Source organism: Urocampus carinirostris, chromosome 13 (genome assembly GCF_059441175.1).
Source record: "Urocampus carinirostris isolate Australia breed hairy pipefish chromosome 13, RoL_Ucar_1.0, whole genome shotgun sequence".
Lineage (NCBI taxonomy): Eukaryota > Metazoa > Chordata > Actinopteri > Syngnathiformes > Syngnathidae > Urocampus > Urocampus carinirostris.
The window spans coordinates 343720-362210 of record NC_142361.1 but is presented as its reverse complement, the minus strand read 5'-3'; the positions used below and the strand labels follow the sequence as shown (position 1 = coordinate 362210).

At 39.3% G+C, this 18491-nt stretch overlaps 2 protein-coding genes across 4 annotated transcripts in view; one reads left to right on the top strand and one right to left on the bottom strand.

The window, feature by feature from the left end:
- pno1 (partner of NOB1 homolog) overlaps positions 1-1130 on the top strand; it is a 23113-nt gene extending 21983 nt beyond the window's left edge. For both annotated transcript variants that reach the window (XM_088351751.1, XM_088351750.1), the window contains one exon: positions 908-1130. In XM_088351751.1, coding sequence (XP_088207877.1) covers positions 908-975 — 68 coding nt within the window. In that variant the 3' untranslated portion in view covers positions 976-1130. The remainder of the gene's footprint in view (positions 1-907) is intronic.
- A 16795-nt stretch (positions 1131-17925) lies between these two features.
- ddx43 (DEAD (Asp-Glu-Ala-Asp) box polypeptide 43) overlaps positions 17926-18491 on the bottom strand; it is a 74799-nt gene continuing 74233 nt past the window's right edge. For both annotated transcript variants that reach the window (XM_088351485.1, XM_088351486.1), the window contains exon 16: positions 17926-18444. In XM_088351485.1, the coding sequence (XP_088207611.1) occupies positions 18289-18444 (156 nt within the window). In that variant the 3' untranslated portion in view covers positions 17926-18288. The remainder of the gene's footprint in view (positions 18445-18491) is intronic.

Here is an 18491-nt window from a genome sequence, read left to right as displayed (position 1 = left end):
TCTGATTCCTCTTCCTCCTTTGTGTGTTCACATTCTATACTGTATCTCCAGCGCTCTAAAACATTTTTATTGTTGAATAGCTCGTGCATCAATATGGTTGGTGTAAAGTGTAAAGAGAGGCAAGGCGTGTCATTTGAAATTAAAGTGGAATAAGGAAGCTTAATGTGGTTCAAGAAATGACTGGATTGCTTTTTTTCGGCGAGGAAGTAGCCCAACACTTGAAGCTCATCTTCCAAAACTAAGTTAAACCTTAATTTATTTCTTTACAGAGCATGTTATTTTATTAAATGTTTGTTCTTCAATACAAAACACAATGGGTTACTTTTACAAGCCTTAAACATACTTACATAAACCTTAAACATACATTCCATACAAAATATAGCACTGAAGCAACTTACAAATTCAATTACAAACGATCGTCTGGAACGTATCTTATTCATAAGTAGGGAACCATCTGTATCATTAAAATGAGTCAAAATGTTGCTCATTTTTCTGCTTTTCATACATACAGTACTTATTTTTGTTTTCTGTATTAAACGCCATGCTCTTTTGTGTTTGTAATTAAGTGTGACCTATTAAAGCTGCGCATGCATGGTTGAAGCAGAATGTCAGAATTCATGTGAGTTTATAGCAGCCAGTTGACACAAAAAACATGTTAGATAATAGGAACAGCTCAAAATAGCACAAAGTATGTGATAGCAGAAAGAAGGCTGCCTTTAGTCATCAAAGTCAACAACAACAACAAAGGTACTGGAAAAATTTGTCTTGAAAGTGATTGAATTTTGCCATGAAAAAGGTTTACGAACCCTGTGTCACATAACGTTAAAAATGTCAACCACTGTGAATATTTTCCTGACACACTGACAGTAAATGAAATCTTTACTAATGATAGTTTTATCTTTTACAGGTAGTCCGCCTTCCAAGGTGTATGGAACCATCCGAGTGGTTGCCAGTAGAACTGCAGAAAGATTCTGATTTTTCTTATGGCCTTGTTTTTTTGGATAAGGGAGTTAGTTTTGTATATTCTTATCATGGAATTGACTTCAAATGATGACGACATAATCTGACAGTATGTGACGATTGAGAATATTACAAATTCAAATCATCAATAAAATTCATTTTTGCACTCATTGACCTTTACATATCAGAATCAATAAAAATGTTCAATGGTTAATTCCTTCCTGTCAGTGCCCGACAAATGCATAAAATAGGGTAATTTTTGGACTATAAGGCTGTAGATAAATTGGGTGGTCAATCAATTATTTTAACAAATACAATAATTTTAACAAATAGCACAGTTTATTATTTTCAAACTCGTCCCCCCTTTATGAAGTACCACATATGTATATATGAATGTGTGTAATATATATAATGTGTATATGTGTTTGTATATATGTATGTATATATAGACATACAGACATAGACACACACAGATACATTTTAAAGGACTGCACAGGATTACAATTACACCATCGCCTGATCTAAAACCAACATGCGGGCAAGGAATAACTCAAAACCTCAGCGTAAGGAAAAAAACCTTGAAGGGGCCTCACGAGTGTGGAATAGATTTAGCATCGAGTCACAGTACACAAACATAGTAAACATCAAATAAAGAATGAATGAAAACTTTATTTCGAACATTAAAATAAAAACAGGACAAAAACAATGAGTCAACAACAAAATGTCACATAACATGTTAGAAAAGGAGCAGTCCGAAGCAGATGCTTATTTTTCCTATTAAATACATTATACAAATCCTCTTCTCCTCTTGTGTCTAATATAACAAAAATATCATGGATATACTTATTACATAGGTCAAATATCAATAATTAATGACGTTGAGGGATGGGTATTACGAAGATTGGTGTATAAAATGTGATTATTGTAACTACCGTATTTTCCGCACTATAAGGCGCACCTAAAAGTCTTAATTTTTTTCAAAAGCTGACCATGCGCCTTATAATACAGTGCGCCTTATATATGGCTCAATATTAAATTCGCAAGGTCTCGCAACTTACGCAACTGCCGCCGACTCAATTTTCCCCCGAACGTGGAGTAGTCCGCGGTGTATGCTGGGATTTATATACCGGCGTTTCATTGGCTAACCAATGTGTCAATCATCATTTGAATTGATCGCTATTGGCTAAAGTTATTCGGAGCCTCGGATTGGCTAGAGGGCCAAAACAAACCCGGCAATTGGCCGAAAAAGATGTGTCAATCATTTGTTAAATCGATCGCTATTGGCTGAAGTTATTCGGAGCCTCGGATACGCTAAAGGGCCAAAACAAACCCTGAAATTGGCCAAAAAGGATGACTGAATAGCAAGCTTGCTAAACTTCGCCATAAAGAAACATGTTTCATTAGTCTGTATTTGAAAACATTTTACTCTCCTGGATTTACTACACTCACGGTTGTAAGAAGACCATGATTGCGTATCATTATTGAACGTGAGAACTTAGGTGAGTTATGCGGCTTTATATTTTCCCGGTATCTTGTTTTAGAACGATGTTGATGTTGCTGTGATGATTTGAGTGAATTAAACTCAATTCCAAGTGTTTATTGTCATATGCACAGTAAAGTTGCGAGCGAAAAAAAAAGGAAGGAATGGTTGGCATTTCTTGAATTCCAAGACTTTAACCTCCCGAATGATATTTGAAATGACGCATTTAAGTGACATCGTACGGACACCGCATCCGCACGTGTCTACAACACGTATTTGCTTCTTTGCATGCTTTGGGAATGTTAAGGGGGTAATCAGTTTGACTGAATCATCTGACTGTTTTGTCGACGTTCCCATTGTAGCGCCTTATAATCCGGTGCGCCTTATCTATGGAAGATATAGGACCAAAAGCTATTTTTTGGGGATGCGCCCTATAACCCGGTGCGCCCTATAGTGCGCAAAATACGGTAGTTACAATAATCACATTTTATACACCAATCTTCGTAATACCCATCCCTCAACGTCATTATGCCACTAGTTACCAAATATCACTGCGGCACCAATGATAACAATAAAAATAAACATATTTATAACAGTAATGGTATAATAGCACCAATAACAAGTTAACTGTAGTTTTAAACACAGTATTTCCAATCACTCATATCCCATTTTTTTAATCCCTGTATTTCGCTAGTAATGTTTTTTTGTATTTTAATTTGAACACATGAATAGTTGGACATTGTTTGATTTCATTTTGTAAATTATTCCAAAGTTTGACTCCACACACAGACTTTTCCTGGTTGTTCTCACCTTTGGGATTTTGAATTTACTAAAGCCCCTTAAATTACCGTAAATTCCGGACTATAAGCCGCTACTGTTTTCCCAAACCCTCAACCCTGCGGCTTATTCAGTGATGCGGCCAATTTATATAATTTTTCTAACGGCCGCCAGCGGCGCTCGAGTACAAAAGGTAAGATTTAGAACGGTGGAATATATGCGCCGAGGAAGACTGCAACTTCTTGGCTTGTGCATAAATTAAATTAGCGTAAACATACCCTCATCATGCGAAATGCAAAAAGAAAGGCACATAAAAAAAAACTAAAGCCAAAAAGCCGGTCTGCTGCGTGACGGAGAGGAGGGCACAGAATCAGGAGTGGATGAGACTTAGTGACAGCGCGAGTGAGGCTGCGGGAGCGTAGGACGACGTCTATATGACAACGTTTCTTTCCGACACTGAGGAAGACGACTTTGATGGCTTCAGTTCTAAGGAGGAAGATGAGGACGGTTTACGGTAATTTTTACAAGTACGGTATGTTTTTTTATTTAACAGACCCGTTTACTGTGTTGCTACCATTAACTGCCCTGTCACAGGCACCGTTTGGGATGAAAGTTATATTATTATTAATTAAGCTTTGAAAACTCTCTCGGTGTACCGTCTTTCTTTGTAAATATGTGTAACCATGTATAATATGTATTTGCAACTGTATATTTTTGTAATGTATTTATTTGAGACACTTATTCTGATATGTTTTGCACGGGCGAATAAAAAAAGTGGCGGAACAAACGCGGGGCTGACGGGAAGTTGGGTAAAGGTGAGACCTGTTTGTGGACGCGGAGGACAATAGTGGATATATATTTTTCCCACCCTTACCTTAGGAAATATACTTTTTTCCTTGGATTACTTTCAACGGGACCCGGACTCTGGAGGTCTGCATCAAACCTTAAGTACCGGTATCAATTTTCGTTCATTTTGCCGGCTGTGATTTTTGGACTGTGTACTTTAATGAAGGACATTCAGTTTCAATCGCGGAACTTAGTCGGGTTTGGGTTAATTTTGTGTTTGTGTTACTAAAAGAAATTATTAATACCACACATACTAAAGGGCTGAAATCTACAGATGCACGACAGGGTGGCTGTCCTGGGAAATTGTCCCGTTTTAGTGAACTGTCACTTGATGATCTCAAACAGGTGGTGAATGCGGCCAAACCGACAACTTGCCAGTTCGACCCGCTCCCAGGTTCACTTATTAAAAGTCTTTTTGGCGTCCTTGGACCTTCAGTTCTAAATATTATAAACATATCACTCTCCTCAGGTGTAGTTCCAGCAGCTTTTAAGTCCGCCGTTATTAAACCCACACTGAAAAGACCCAACCTTGATCCAGAAATCTTAAGTAATTATAGACCTGTGTCAAACCTACCTTTCCTCTCTAAAGTACTTGAAAAAGTAGTGGCACAGCAGCTAAATGTTTTCATATCCGAGAATAACCTTTTTGAATCCATGCAATCAGGATTCAGGGCTAACCACTCTACTGAGACAGCTCTGATCAAGGTAACAAATGATCTCCTACTGGCAATGGATTCTGGTGCTTCATCACTTTTGCTGCTGCTGGATCTTAGTGCTGCATTTGACACAGTGCGCCACAATTTCCTACTAGAACGGTTGGAAAAATGGATTGGTCTCTCAGGAACCGTCCTCTCGTGGTTCAGATCCTACCTCTCAGATAGGACGCACTGTGTTAAATATGGTGAAATGACATCTGAGCCCTTTAATGTTACCTGCGGTGTTCCGCAGGGTTCAGTGCTTGGCCCCCTTCTTTTCAATATTTACATGCTTCCATTAGGTGATATTATTCGCAAGTACAATATCAGTTTCCACTGCTACGCAGACGACACTCAACTATATCTTCCGTTGGAGGAATCTCACACACTAAACTGTGGAAATTTGGAGGCCTGCTTCATTGAGATAAAAGAATGGATGTCACTCAATTTCTTGCGTCTTAACTCTGAAAAGACCGAAATGTTAGTCATTGGTCCATCTAAATGCCGTGATATATTCTCAAAAACTACTGTGAACATTGACAAATGTCACATCACACAGAGTGACTCAGTTAAAAATTTAGGTGTCATATTTGACCCTGATCTATCCTTTGAAATGCATGTAAAGAAAACTACTAGAACCGCTTTCTTCCATCTTCGTAACATTGCTAAAATCCGTTCAATACTGTCTCAGTCTGATGCGGAAATTATAATTCATGCGTTTGTCACCTCCCGTCTCGATTACTGTAATGCACTACTCTCTGGTCTCCCAAAGTCTGGAATCAAGTCACTTCAGCTGGTACAAAATGCCGCAGCGAGGCTTTTAACTAGGACAAAAAAGTACGATCACATAACACCGATTTTGGCTAACCTGCATTGGCTCCCAGTTAGCCATAGATGTGATTTCAAGGTTCTCTTAGTATTGTACAAAATCATCCATGGACTTGCTCCCTCTTATCTTTCAGATCTGATTTGCCCCTACGTCCCGGTCCGAAGCCTACGATCTGAGAGTGCCGGTCTTCTGGTGATCCCAAGAGCAAAGAAGTGTTCTGCTGGTTTGAGAGCGTTCTCCATCCGGGCACCGGTGCTGTGGAATGCTCTTCCCCCTGAGATCCGATCTGCAACCTCAGTGGAAATGTTTAAATCTAAACTTAAAACTCACTTCTACTCCATAGCATATGAATAACCTACTCTTCTCGTCGGCTGAAAAAAAAAAAAAAAAAAAAAATTGTCTGTGTAATAGAGTGTAATAATCTGTGAAGCCCTTTGAGACTCTTCGTGATTTAGGGCTAGACAAATAAAAATGACTTGACTTGACTTGTTACATTTTTTAATGTGGGCGCATGCGGCTTATATACAGGTGCAGCTTGTGTAAGTACAAAATCGGTTTTCCTCTTAAAATGTGGTGGGTGCGGCTTATAATCAGGTGCGCTGTGTAGTCCGGAATTTATGGCATGATTTCCCTCTTTCCGAGTGAATAATTTTTGGATGTTTTCTGGCAACATGTTTTTGTTGACCTTAAACAACAGTTGTGAAGTGAAAAATTGTATTAAATCATTCAATTTTAATAATTTGGACTGCATTAATAAAATATTAGTATGATCCCAATATCCTACCCTGTGTATGGTTCTTATTGCACGTTTTTGAAGGATTAAAAAGGGGCTGTAGTGAACTATTGTAATTATTGCCCCAGACTTTTGCACAATATGTTAAGTATGGCAGAACTAGAGAACAATTAAATACAATGCATTATAATTTAAAAGGAATTTGGCTTGATTAATTATTGAAATGCTTTTAAATACCTTAGTTTGTATGTGTCTGATGTGTGTTTTCTAACTTAATTTTTTGTCTATTATTGTGCGGCAGTAGCTCAGGAGGTAGAGTGCTCATCTTGGGGTCAAAAGATCGCAGTTCAAATCCTGGCTCCTCAGTGTTACATTTCGAAGTGTCCTTGGGTAAGACACTGAACCCCTAATGCCCCCAATAAACAGGTTGGCGCCTTGCATGACTGCACAGCTGCTATTGGTGTGTGAGTGGGTAAATGGGTAAATGTGGAGCACATTGTAAAGCGCTTTGGGAAGTCTTCTTTGACTTGAAAAGCGCTATATAAATGCAGATCATTTCATTTCATGACCCCTAAAAACTTAATTTTTGATACAATGTCTATTGCAGCACCATCCATTTTTACTCCTAAATCTTGATTTGCCTTGCGATTAACAAAGAATATTATTTGGTTTTATTTAAATTTAAAGATAATTTATTTATATCCATCCATACTTTTAGGTTAATTGATTCACAATTAATGCAAGTTACCAAATCAATATAGTTATCATTTGAATAGAAAATGTTAGTGTCGTCTGCAAATATTATTAATTTTAATAGTTTTGAAATGAATGAAAATATCATTAATATACAAATCAAATAACTTTGGACCCAGGATAGAACCCTGCGGTACTTCACAACAGATGTCCAAGTATTCAGATGGCAACTCTCCCATTTTCACATGTTGCTTCCTTCCCGTCAAATAACTTTGAATCCATTGCAAAGCCAAGCCCCTGACACCTTATCTTTCCAGTTTTTTAATAGTATATTATGATTAATGGTATCAAATGCTTTTTTTAAGTCAATAAATGCCCCAACTGCGTATCTTTTTTTCTATGCTATGGGTGATTTCTTCTACTGCATCAATAATAATAATAATAATAATAATTTCCTTTGTATTGTCATTCTTTGTAACAATGTACACATAGCCATTGTTGCTGATCTGTTTGCTCTAAAACCATATTGACATTCATTACTCAATTTATGTTTATCTACAAATTGTTCTAGTCTATTATTGTAAAGTTTCTCTAATCTTTTAGAGAACTGAGGAAGCAGAGATACTGGTCTATAGTTAGTAAAAATGTGTTTGTTTCCATTTTTGTAATAAGTATAAATCCGAGGGAGGCGGGGGACATTGAGTCTGAGTGGACCATGTTCCGCGCCTCCATTGTCGAAGCGGCTGATCGGAGCTGTGGCCGTAAGGTGGTCGGTGCCTGCCGCGGCGGCAACCTTCAGACCCGTTGGTGGTCACCGGCGGTGAGGGACGCAGTCAAGCTGAAGAAGGAGTCTTATCGGGCCTTCCTGGCCTGTGGGACTCTGGAAGCAGCTGGCAGGTATCGGCTGGCCAAGCGGAATGCGGATTCGGCAGTTGCAGAGGCAAAAACTTGGGCATGGGAGGAGTTTGGCAAGGCCATGGAAGACTTCCGAACGGCTTCGAGGAAATTCTGGTCCACCATTCGGCGTCTTAGGGGGGGAAGCGGTGTGCCATCGACACTGTGTATAGTGCCGATGGGGCCCTGCTGACCTCGACCCGGGACATTGTGAATCGGTGGGCGGAGTACTTCAAAGACCTCCTCAATCCCACCGACACGTCTTCCTATGGGGAAGCAGAACCTGAGGACTCTGGGTTGGGCTCTCGTATCATTGGGGTTGAAGTCACCGAGGTGGTCAAAAAACTCCTCGGTGGCAGGGCCCCGGGGGTCGATGAGATCCGCCCAGAGTTCATTGAAGCTCTGGATGTTGTGGGCGTGTCATGGATGACACGCCTCTGCAACATTGGGTGGACATCGGGGACAGTGCCTCTTTTAACGCTGCTACCCCCGCGACCCGACCTCGGATAAGCGGAAGACAATGGATGGATGGATAGATGGATGCCATTTTCATTTGATTTGGAAATTTGCCTGTTAGAAACGATAGATTGCATATGTAGGTCAATGGTTTCACAATGGTATTTATAATTAGTACCATATCGATGTCAAAACAATCCATAGACGTTTTGTTTTTACAGTTGTGAACCACGTCCAAGATCTCTGATTCCGCAACCCCAGATAAAAACATGGTCTTGGAGTTCATTTTTATCAGTGACTCAAATTGCTTACTACTGCACTCTGGGATATTTGCAGCTAGCTCTGGTCTAACATTTACAAAATAACTATTGAAATTTTCCACAACTTGATTCAAATTATAATTTTCACTGTTCTTATCAATAAAATGGTTTGGAGTTGTATTACTTATTCTTTCCTTTTATTATACTATTTAATATATCCCAAATACCTTTAATATCACTTTTGTTATTATATAATAAATTGGTATGGTTTAATTTCTTGCTCGCTCTTATTATTCCTGTCAATTTATTTTTATACGTTTTATATTGGGATTTGGCTTCCTCAGTTCTTCATCTCATCTCATTAGCTGCACCGCTTATCCTCAGTAGGGTCGCGGGGGGCTGGAGCCCATCCCAGCAATCATCGGGCAGTGGACACCCTGAACTGGTTGCCAGCCAATCGCAGGGCACACAGGGACAGACAACTCGCTCGCTCATTCACACCTAGGGACAATTTGGACCGGCCAATCCACCTGAAATGCATGTCTTTGGAATGTGGGAGGAAACTAGTTTAATAAATTTTATATATAACGTTTTTTTTTCTTACAAGCATATAAACCCTTAGTTATCCATGGATGCTTTACAGATTTATTCTAAATATTAGTTTGTCTCATTGGACACTTTGTTATACTTGTTGGTGAATATTTCCAAAAATTATTGAACGCACAATCCAGATCATCTGTACCATATATAGCATTCCATGTTTTGATTAAGTCCTCATAGAATGATAGAATAATAGTCCCTTCAGTTCTAACTCGTTTGTAAACATATTCCATAGTTGATTCTTGTCTAGTAACCTTTTCATCATACACTTTAAATACTGGTAGGTGATCCGAAATATCACAAACCAGTAACCGCTGACATTTGTAAATTCAATATTATTTGTAAATATATTGTCAATGAGAGCACTGTGTGAAGTAATCCTACTAGACCTTTATATAGTTGGGTACAAACTCATACTGTACATTACATTAATATAGTCAATGTTTTTATGTTTGTTTGGATTCATTAAATCTATGTTGAAATCTCCACAGATGAATAGTGTTTTGTTGCGGATTGTTGAATGTTTTTTCAGCCCAGTTTGTAAAGGTTTCCAGATTTGAGCCCGGTGATCTATATACATAACTGACTATAATATTTATCCGTTTTTCATTTATGATTTTTATTGTAAGACATTCAAGTAAATCATCGATGACAAATTTGACAATGACATTTTTTGTATTATTTTAGATTTCAATCTTTTGTGCACATATATAGCTACTACTCCTATTTTCTTTGTTTTATTTACATAGTTCAAATTATAGTCATTTAATTCAAAATCAACTCTATTTTCCTCATTGAACTACGTTTCTGAAACTGCAATCACACTAAACAGGTCCTAAAAGTGCTGTAAGCATTCTGTGATGTCTTCAAAATTTGTGTACATGCTTCTACTGTTGAAGTAAATTATTGAAAATCTCCCTTCAGATTTAACAAAAGTATTATATTCATTTCCAGTATAGTATTTGCAATTGTCCGAACTAGTTGATAGAAATTTGTGGTCAGGATCGATTTCGTCTAATTTTGAATTATTGGAGTCAGTGTGATCAATATTGCTCAGTTCCGGTAGATGATGGTCTAATAATAAATTATGATAGATTTTTTTCATTGTGATCTTCAATAAAAGTGTCCATGTTGTCAGTCCAGGATGCCATTGTCTCATTTGAATCCATCATTGACAGAGATTGTCCATTGTCATATGTATTTTCCACTGTATCCAGGCCTTCAGGCAAATCTGTCCAGCTCCTGCATTTCTCGAATCCAAATTATGTGATTCTTCTGGAGTGCCGTTTAACTTTATGTATACTCTACAGTTTGAAGTCCAAGTTCCTTGTATCTTGTTTGTTTTCCTCAAAAATCGAGCTTGTCTTGCAATGTCAGAGTTTAGGGTTTTTTTGCTTAAATGTTCATTTAAATAAACATTTGTCCCTTTTAGTTTTTTCCCTTGCTTAAGGATTTCATGTTTTCGTTTCCTGTTGACAAATTTCAGTATGGTCGCTTTAGGCTGGTTCTCACACTTCGATGTCTTCAGCACTGATAGATATCCCTTTATAACTCATGAAAGCAATGACCTGTTGCTAAGCAGATTCTTGATCAGCATTCGTTGTAATACTTTTATTTGCCACAGCCTTGGCATAAGTCTGAGGTTTGATGTCCAGACCAGTCATTATAATGTAATTGATCCTGGTGTACTGTTCAAGTTCTACAAGTCCTTCTAGTACATTATCCTCTTGTACTTTTCCATTTTTCGTTTTTTAGATATTTGATTTTAGCCATTAAACTCATGATTGTATTTTGTTGTTTGGTAACTATCCATTTTGTCCATCATAAAGCCAAGTGACTTTTTAATTTCCTCAAGTTCCTTGTCCCTGCTCGGCATCTTGAAAATTCCACTCTCCTTACAGCACCGTCCGCTGATCGCCTCGCCTGAGCGCCCTCCGGCTGAACTCGGAAAGCGGAATGACTGCTAATGCTAACTTCGTTTAGCCGAATCTCACCCGACGTTGTGGCGGCTCGCTCTCAACATTGTAGCGCCTCGCTCTCGACGAAGCACACTCAAACGAGCGACGAGACAGTTCAACGCCGCGGAGTCATCCAAAAGCCGAACGGTCGACGAGCAGGAAAGAAAGTTGCTGCGGGGAGTGAAGGCAGGTCATGTCTGAGGCAAAGCTAACTTGACTGCCACTTCCCCGCACAGAGCCGACGACACCAATACAAATCTGGAACTTTCCAACAGTTCAAGCTGAAAAATCTCAGTCCAGAATTCTGGTATAGCAGGAATCCGGATCGCTCTCGTCGTCGCGACGATAAGGGAAACACAAAATTGCCGCCGCTCGATAACCCGGAAGCTGAAGGAAAGAGACCACTAACATGTTGAAGTTTGAAGCTCTAGCCTGTAAACTAGTCCAAAAAGTCCTTAACAGCAGTGACGCAGCTTCCCATTTTGGCCTGCTGGTCGATGCAGGTGTTGAACATGCTTCAGGTCAGACGCTGGTCTGCTGACTCATCCCAAATCGTCTTTCTCCCTCGGATCACCACCAGCCAGGTAGTCGGAAAAAGACAGGACAATACAAAATATGAGGTGGGCATCAATTATAAGCCTTGAAATAGTGTGTCTTAAGTCTATTTTTAAGAACTTCCACTGAGGTTGCAGATCTTATCTCCGGAGGCAGAGCATTCCACAGCAACGGGGCCGGGATAAAAAACGCTCTCGAGCCTGCAGACTTCTTGGCTCTCGGAGTCACAAGTAGACCGGCATTTTCCGAGCGGAAGCTTCGTGCAGGAACATAGGGCAAAATCAAATCTGAGAGTTAAGAGGACGCAAGTCCATGCAAACATTTGTATTTTAGTAAGAGAACCTTAAATATAATATATGCTCAAACTTTTATCTCAGTCAAGAGTCTAGCTGCCGCATTCTGAACCAACTGCAAACTTTTGATGCTAGACATCGAGAGCCCAGAAAGCAATACATTCCAGTTGTTAAGCCGAGAAGTAATAAACGCATGAATTAGAACCTGTGCATCTGATTGGGACAGCATCGAACGAATCTTCGCAATATTACGGAGGTGGAAGAAAACTATTCTAGTCATTTCTTCACGTGTAACTGAAACGACAGATTAGGATCAAATACAACACCTAGATTTTTGACCCAGTCATTATGGGTGATATTACATGTGTCTTGGTTCAAGGCAGTGTTTCAACATTTCAGTTTTTTCAGGGTGAAGGCACAAAAAATTTAGTGAATCCATCTTTGAATCTCAGTAAGGCAAGGTTTTAGATTTCTACAACTTAACTGTCCAGTTGTCTCCAGTGGCAGATACAGTTGATTGTCATCTGCATAGCAATGGAAATAATTAATATACTTGTGGATAATGACAGCAAGTGGAAGCATATAAATACTAAAAAGAATGGGGCCAAGTACAGAGCCCTGTGGAACGCCACAGGGGACATCAAAGTGTTAAGAGGTCAGATTGCCGTAATTAACACATTGCGTCCTGTTTGACAGGTAGGACCTAAACCACGAGAGTACAGTTCCTGAGATACCGATGCATTCAAGACGAGCAAGTAATATGTTGTGGTCGACAGTATCAAAAGCAGCACTGAGATCCTGCACAGTAACATCGACGAGGCACCGGAATCTATGGCTAAGAGGAGCTCATTGGTTGCTTTAGCCAGGGCTTTCTCAGTACATACACATATACACATGTGTATATATATATATATATATATATATATGTATGTGAGGAAACATTGAAAAGGTTGGTAATGGTGTTTGGAAGAGTGTGTGATAGGCATACATTGTGTTAATGTTGGGAAGAGTAAGGTGATAAGGTGGGCATGGCGTTAGAAATAAGGTTGCATGGAGACAGGTGCTGGACACGTTGGAAGCTTTAGATACTTAGGTTGTGATGATGCTGTAGTTGGTGGAATGGAGTGCGAGGTATAGCACAGAGTGAATTAAGGAAGCGAGGTTTTGGGTGCTCTAAGGTGAGTGATGAGCAACAAGTGTATGAGTATGGATGTTAAAAGGGGACTGTATGAGAGTGTCATTGTGCAGACTGTTGTATGGTGCAGAGACTTGGAGCCTGAACGCAGATATTAGAAGGAAATTAAATGTTTTTGAGATGAAGTGTTTGAGGAGTATGTTAGGAGTGACAAGATTGGATGGATTGAGAAATGAAATTGTGCAAAACAGAACTGGAGTAGTTGTGGAACTGAGCAAGCGTGTGGATAGGAGAGTACTCGGTTGGTTTGGACACATGGAGAGGATGGATGAGGAGCAAATGTTGAAGAGGATCTACAGAGCAGAAGTAAATGGAAGGAGTCCAAGAAGAAGGCCGCGATTGACGTGGATGGATGGTGCTATGAGTGCACTGCAGGAAAGAGGTCTAAATATGGCCGAAGCAAGAGCTATTGTTGGTGATAGGAATGAGTTGAGATGTGTTGTAAAAGGATATTGGGATGGTTGGACGCGTTCTAAGGGATGGGCAGGGCATCTGTATGATGCGGCAGGGTGTGAGAGATGAACATTATTAAGACTGTTTAATGGCTATATCTGCACAGATAAAATACATGTATATAGTTTAATTCTACATTATAACGGCAGAGAAAAGAACTCACGTCCGACCTGGTCGAAGACCACAGAGAGAGAGAGGGATGTTTATTTTGCATCAGAGAGATTAGTGCACACAAGAACATGATTTCAAAATAAAATACAAGATTGATAAACGTACAAGAGATATAATTACACTTATTATTGAAACGTCGCTTTATGTGTGTATGTGTATGAGAAACATTGTTTTTATATTTAGTAATATAAAAACAAGCTAATTACCTTGAGACAGAAATTCAAGAGATTTACATTGAAACCCCGACACAGGGGTAAACCAGTGAAAGCTGTCGGGCCCTGCTGTTGAATAGAAGAGTGTGTTGTGTCACCCTGACCCGAGTGACATGGCCGCTTTGTTTCATCTGGAGGGATGAAAGCATGACCAACTTGGGTCCTGAAGTGCTTAACTTGTTTGGGTGTTTGGGCATTTGGGTTGGCCGTGGTCCAAAAAGTTTTGTGTGTTTTTTTTTCTACTTTTTCTCTTTTTTTATTTTCTTTGTTTTTGTATGTGTTTGTCTTGCTGTCAGTCACCCCTCTTGAGGGATATGACCAGGGTAGATAGTGTGTGTGTGTATATATATATATATATATATATATATATATATATGTATGTATGACAGCTTTAGCGTTAGTCGCATGATACATGTTTCATTACATATTTTCTTTAATATGCTTATAGCATATGGGAATCCCACATGTGACACACTTATTTGATGGCCTAATTGGTGCAGGGCAAAGCCTAAATTGCTGCACTCGCTTTCTTTTATTTTCTTGTGCAGCAATTGCCAGCTCAATTGTAGAATCTAACTGTGCTCTCTGCTCCAGCCTCTGATTCTCTCTTCGGGAGATTTCAGGTCAAGTCAAGTCAAGTCATTTTTATTTGTATAGCCCTAAATCACGAAGAGTCTCAAAGGGCTTCACAGATTATTACACTATATTACACAGACTATTTTTCAGCCGACGAGAAGAGTAGGTTATTCATATGCTATGGAGTAGAAGTGAGTTTTAAGCTTAGATTTAAACATTTCCACATTTCAGGTGAATAAAGGGACTTTGCCAATTCCAGCAGAAAAATCAGTCTTCTATAAGGTCTTGCTGTTCCAGTTTGGTGCTATTTGTGTGTATAGCGCAAAAGCATTAAATCCTGAGATGTCAATCCTGCGCTGAAAAAGACACATGGGCCAAATCTATGCGCCTGCCACTGGCATAAATAAGTAGCACATGCCTGCCAAATACAAACAAAAAACCCTCAGCTTCCAAATAAATCTTTGAAAAAGACAGTACTTGTGTTTCCCTGGTCCAGGTGATCCACCGCTCCCTTGCAGTGGTTGTAATCGAGGATCCTCTTTGGTTTTCCCTCCACCACCTCCAGATCATGGAGCTTTGTGCTCATCAGTAGCACAACTTTGCCTTTTTATAGGACACTAGAGTGCACTCCTTTGTGAAGGCAAATAGGCTGAATGAAAACAGAATCTTTTATTCATCTAGTACTTTTTATATATAAAAATGCAGCACAAAGTCTAGATGACGAACATAAAACTCACCTTGAATGTGGCTGCCTGGTGTATGACCGCACGAGCACTGATGGGGGTTCGCCTTTATTTTTTCGAAGCGTTCCCACCAATGTGATCCTTTTCTTTTAGCTCAGCAGGCAGGGGGAACGATGTAAAAAAAAAATATCCGTCGTCACCGTGTGGCCATCTAAATTACTACATAGTCGCAGCACCACTCCCATGCCAACATTTGTTTTCCTGGAGCCTTCCCATGTATACCTCCAAATTCAGCGCTTAGGAGGTGGCGACGTCACACACTGCCCACACTTTTAACACGTACTTGGCAGGCTTGCTTGGGAGGTATCATTTGAATGAGCAGCGGCCCCGAGACGAGAGCAGCTGCTCTTCCAGGCAGATGTCCCGAGCAGGGTAAATCATCAGCTGCAGGCGTCTATTCCACTTCAACCACACATCCTGGATTGGTGCAAGCTTATTCCAATGACTTTGGGGCCGGTGCTACTTGTTGTCAAAGCGCAGGGCTCAGTTTATCTGGCTAAACTTAAAAACGAACATAGTTGCAGCGAACAACATCAACAACTTAGTTCCCTGTCCCACAGACTCTTTGTCAACTAAGCTTTTGACTTGTACATGCCAGCTAAAATAAGAAGCCAGGTATGCATGGAGTTCGTGTACCAGCGCATTATTGTTCTTTCTACTTGTAAATTAGTAATTGCGACTATGTGGTTAATAATCTCCCCGATAAAAAATAAATTGAATGCGGTGATGTGCCTACTGATGCGGGCGATGGCATACGAAGTTGGGGTCCAGCAGTGTCGGAGGCACAAAGTGGCCAGCCACTTCGTGTGATGAAGACCATATGATATTTTTGTATCGCCAAATGTTTTGTTTTTTCACGTCTTCTTCCACATAATCTTGCATATTCTCATCACCCAGATCTTCATCTTTGTCCTAGCAGCTGACCAATAGATTGAGTCGAACAAGCATTAAAATGTACATATAGTAATTGGTACCTGCATGCCACGAAGGATTCGTTAATAGTGCCAAACAGAGTTCAAAGAGCCCTTGTATTTTTTTCCCCACCGTACCTATATGCTCTCATCTTACTTTTACCATGCAGCTGCGAAAAGCATTGCAGTGGAGGAGTAGAGGCGGCAGGAGGAGAGTGATTTTGCGTGCGTGCTTGCGGTTTTGTTTTGATAGAAAAGGACGGTTTCAAGTACTGTTCAAATGCCCAGAAAGATAAAAAAAATTACGGATATTCGAGCGAGTCACGTGTTTGCACACGCAGCTTGAAAGAGATTGCAATAATTTGGGCATCAGTAACAAGAAAATTGTAAAATTCCGGACACCACTTTTAATCTTTTTAAATTTATCAGCACAATTGTTCTCAGATAATTTTATCAGCAAAACAGATAAAAACCTTGCAATAATCTGAAGGCTGGCTACATGAGAATTTTAAGGGAATTTTCTTTCCCAGTTTTTTGAAGTTCACCATCCGTTAATCAAGACACCAACACACTCGGATTTTAAAGATTATCCTTCCATATCATTTACAGAAGAACCTTGGATATAACAACACAAATAATAACACAGAACGGTAGATTGGGATTTTGGCTGGCACCATTAGGATAGAAAAACAACATGGTTGTCTTAATTTTTTACGATGGATGGAACTTTAAGCAACTGGGCGTTATTGTAATTTGGTGGTGTTAACGGGGGATCCAATCGGGTGCCAATGCACGTGTACGAGTTCTTCATGTCTGTGTGCTTTTCCCACCTTCACATCCCGGACTAGGCCATTGTAGCAGACCTACACTGCCAGAAAAACATTTCCCCTAACCTTTTGCCAACCACTGACTCCTTTAAAGACCCACAATCATTGACAGGAAGTGACCAGACTCTCCAGCTGTATAATAAATATTTGAGACCCTAAAGTGTTCATATGCAATCAAAAGATTAATGATTTGTTTACGTGCCATGCTTTATGATAGAGGATTTATTTGATTGTGTGTCCGCATTATTTTTTTCCTATCATCAACAATTATAATTGTTATAATCATTATAATCAGACAAATGAAGATTTTTTTTCTGAAAAGCATCAACAGGAACTTACCGGTCACAGGACCCGCCTCCAGTGACCACCATACACGCTGAACTTTTGACATTAAAAAGATAGTAAATGTTATTGCACACTATATTTTAACGTGCAAGATACAATCAGTCTTCAGAAAAAAAACAACATGAGCTTGTTTGAAACCAGAAGTGGCAAACTTTTACCAAAACTGAAATGGAATCTCATCGTTGGAGCAGTTCATTTTAATCTCGCTTCAAGATAAAGCCGTCGTAGACTACTAGTCTCAAGTCAATATTTTTATGTTGTCAAAATTTTAAAAAGCTTTTGATTTTTTTAATTATTTTTTTTAAATTGGTATGTGTTTTTAAGAGAACCAAAAAGTAATGTGAGTTAGTATGTTAAGCAGAGCTTTTACCCAACTTCGATCGAGCAATCAAAACTAAATTTTAAATGTTTTTATAAACCAGAATAACAAAGTGAAGGGGTCAAGTTACAAAAAAGGGTCCAATTTAGATTCAAACAAAATATTTTTAATCACATACAACACAATACAAAAACCTGGTCATCAAATAACCAATGTGATGTGTGTGAACAAAAACCTTTAGCTACTGAACAACATTTAAAAAAACAAAATACTGCTTTCTTGGAAAATATTTTCTCTCCTAAGGAATACAAATTACCATGCTCCGTTTTTATTAAGGGGCAGTGAGCATTTAGACTTGTTTCTTCAATATACTGTAGTCTAAATTAAAGCAAATTCCAGGTTCACCTGGTTTGTAAAAAACAAATAGTTGTATTAACTTTATTGCAAAGTTTATAAACATCTCATTACAATCTTTGATAAACTGATTTGCTTGGGAAAGAAGTAGTATTAGTATCCCCAGTTCTGGCTGCGATCCCTACCCTCATTTCGGCCATTGCGTCTTCCGCCACATCCTCTGCCAAAACCATTGGAACCTGAGAACATCTTCTCCTTTTTGTACTTCTCATATCTTTCTGCCATTTGTACCAACTCCAAGGGGACTTCCTGTAGAACCCATTTATTTAAATTATGAGACATTTGTGATCAAAGGA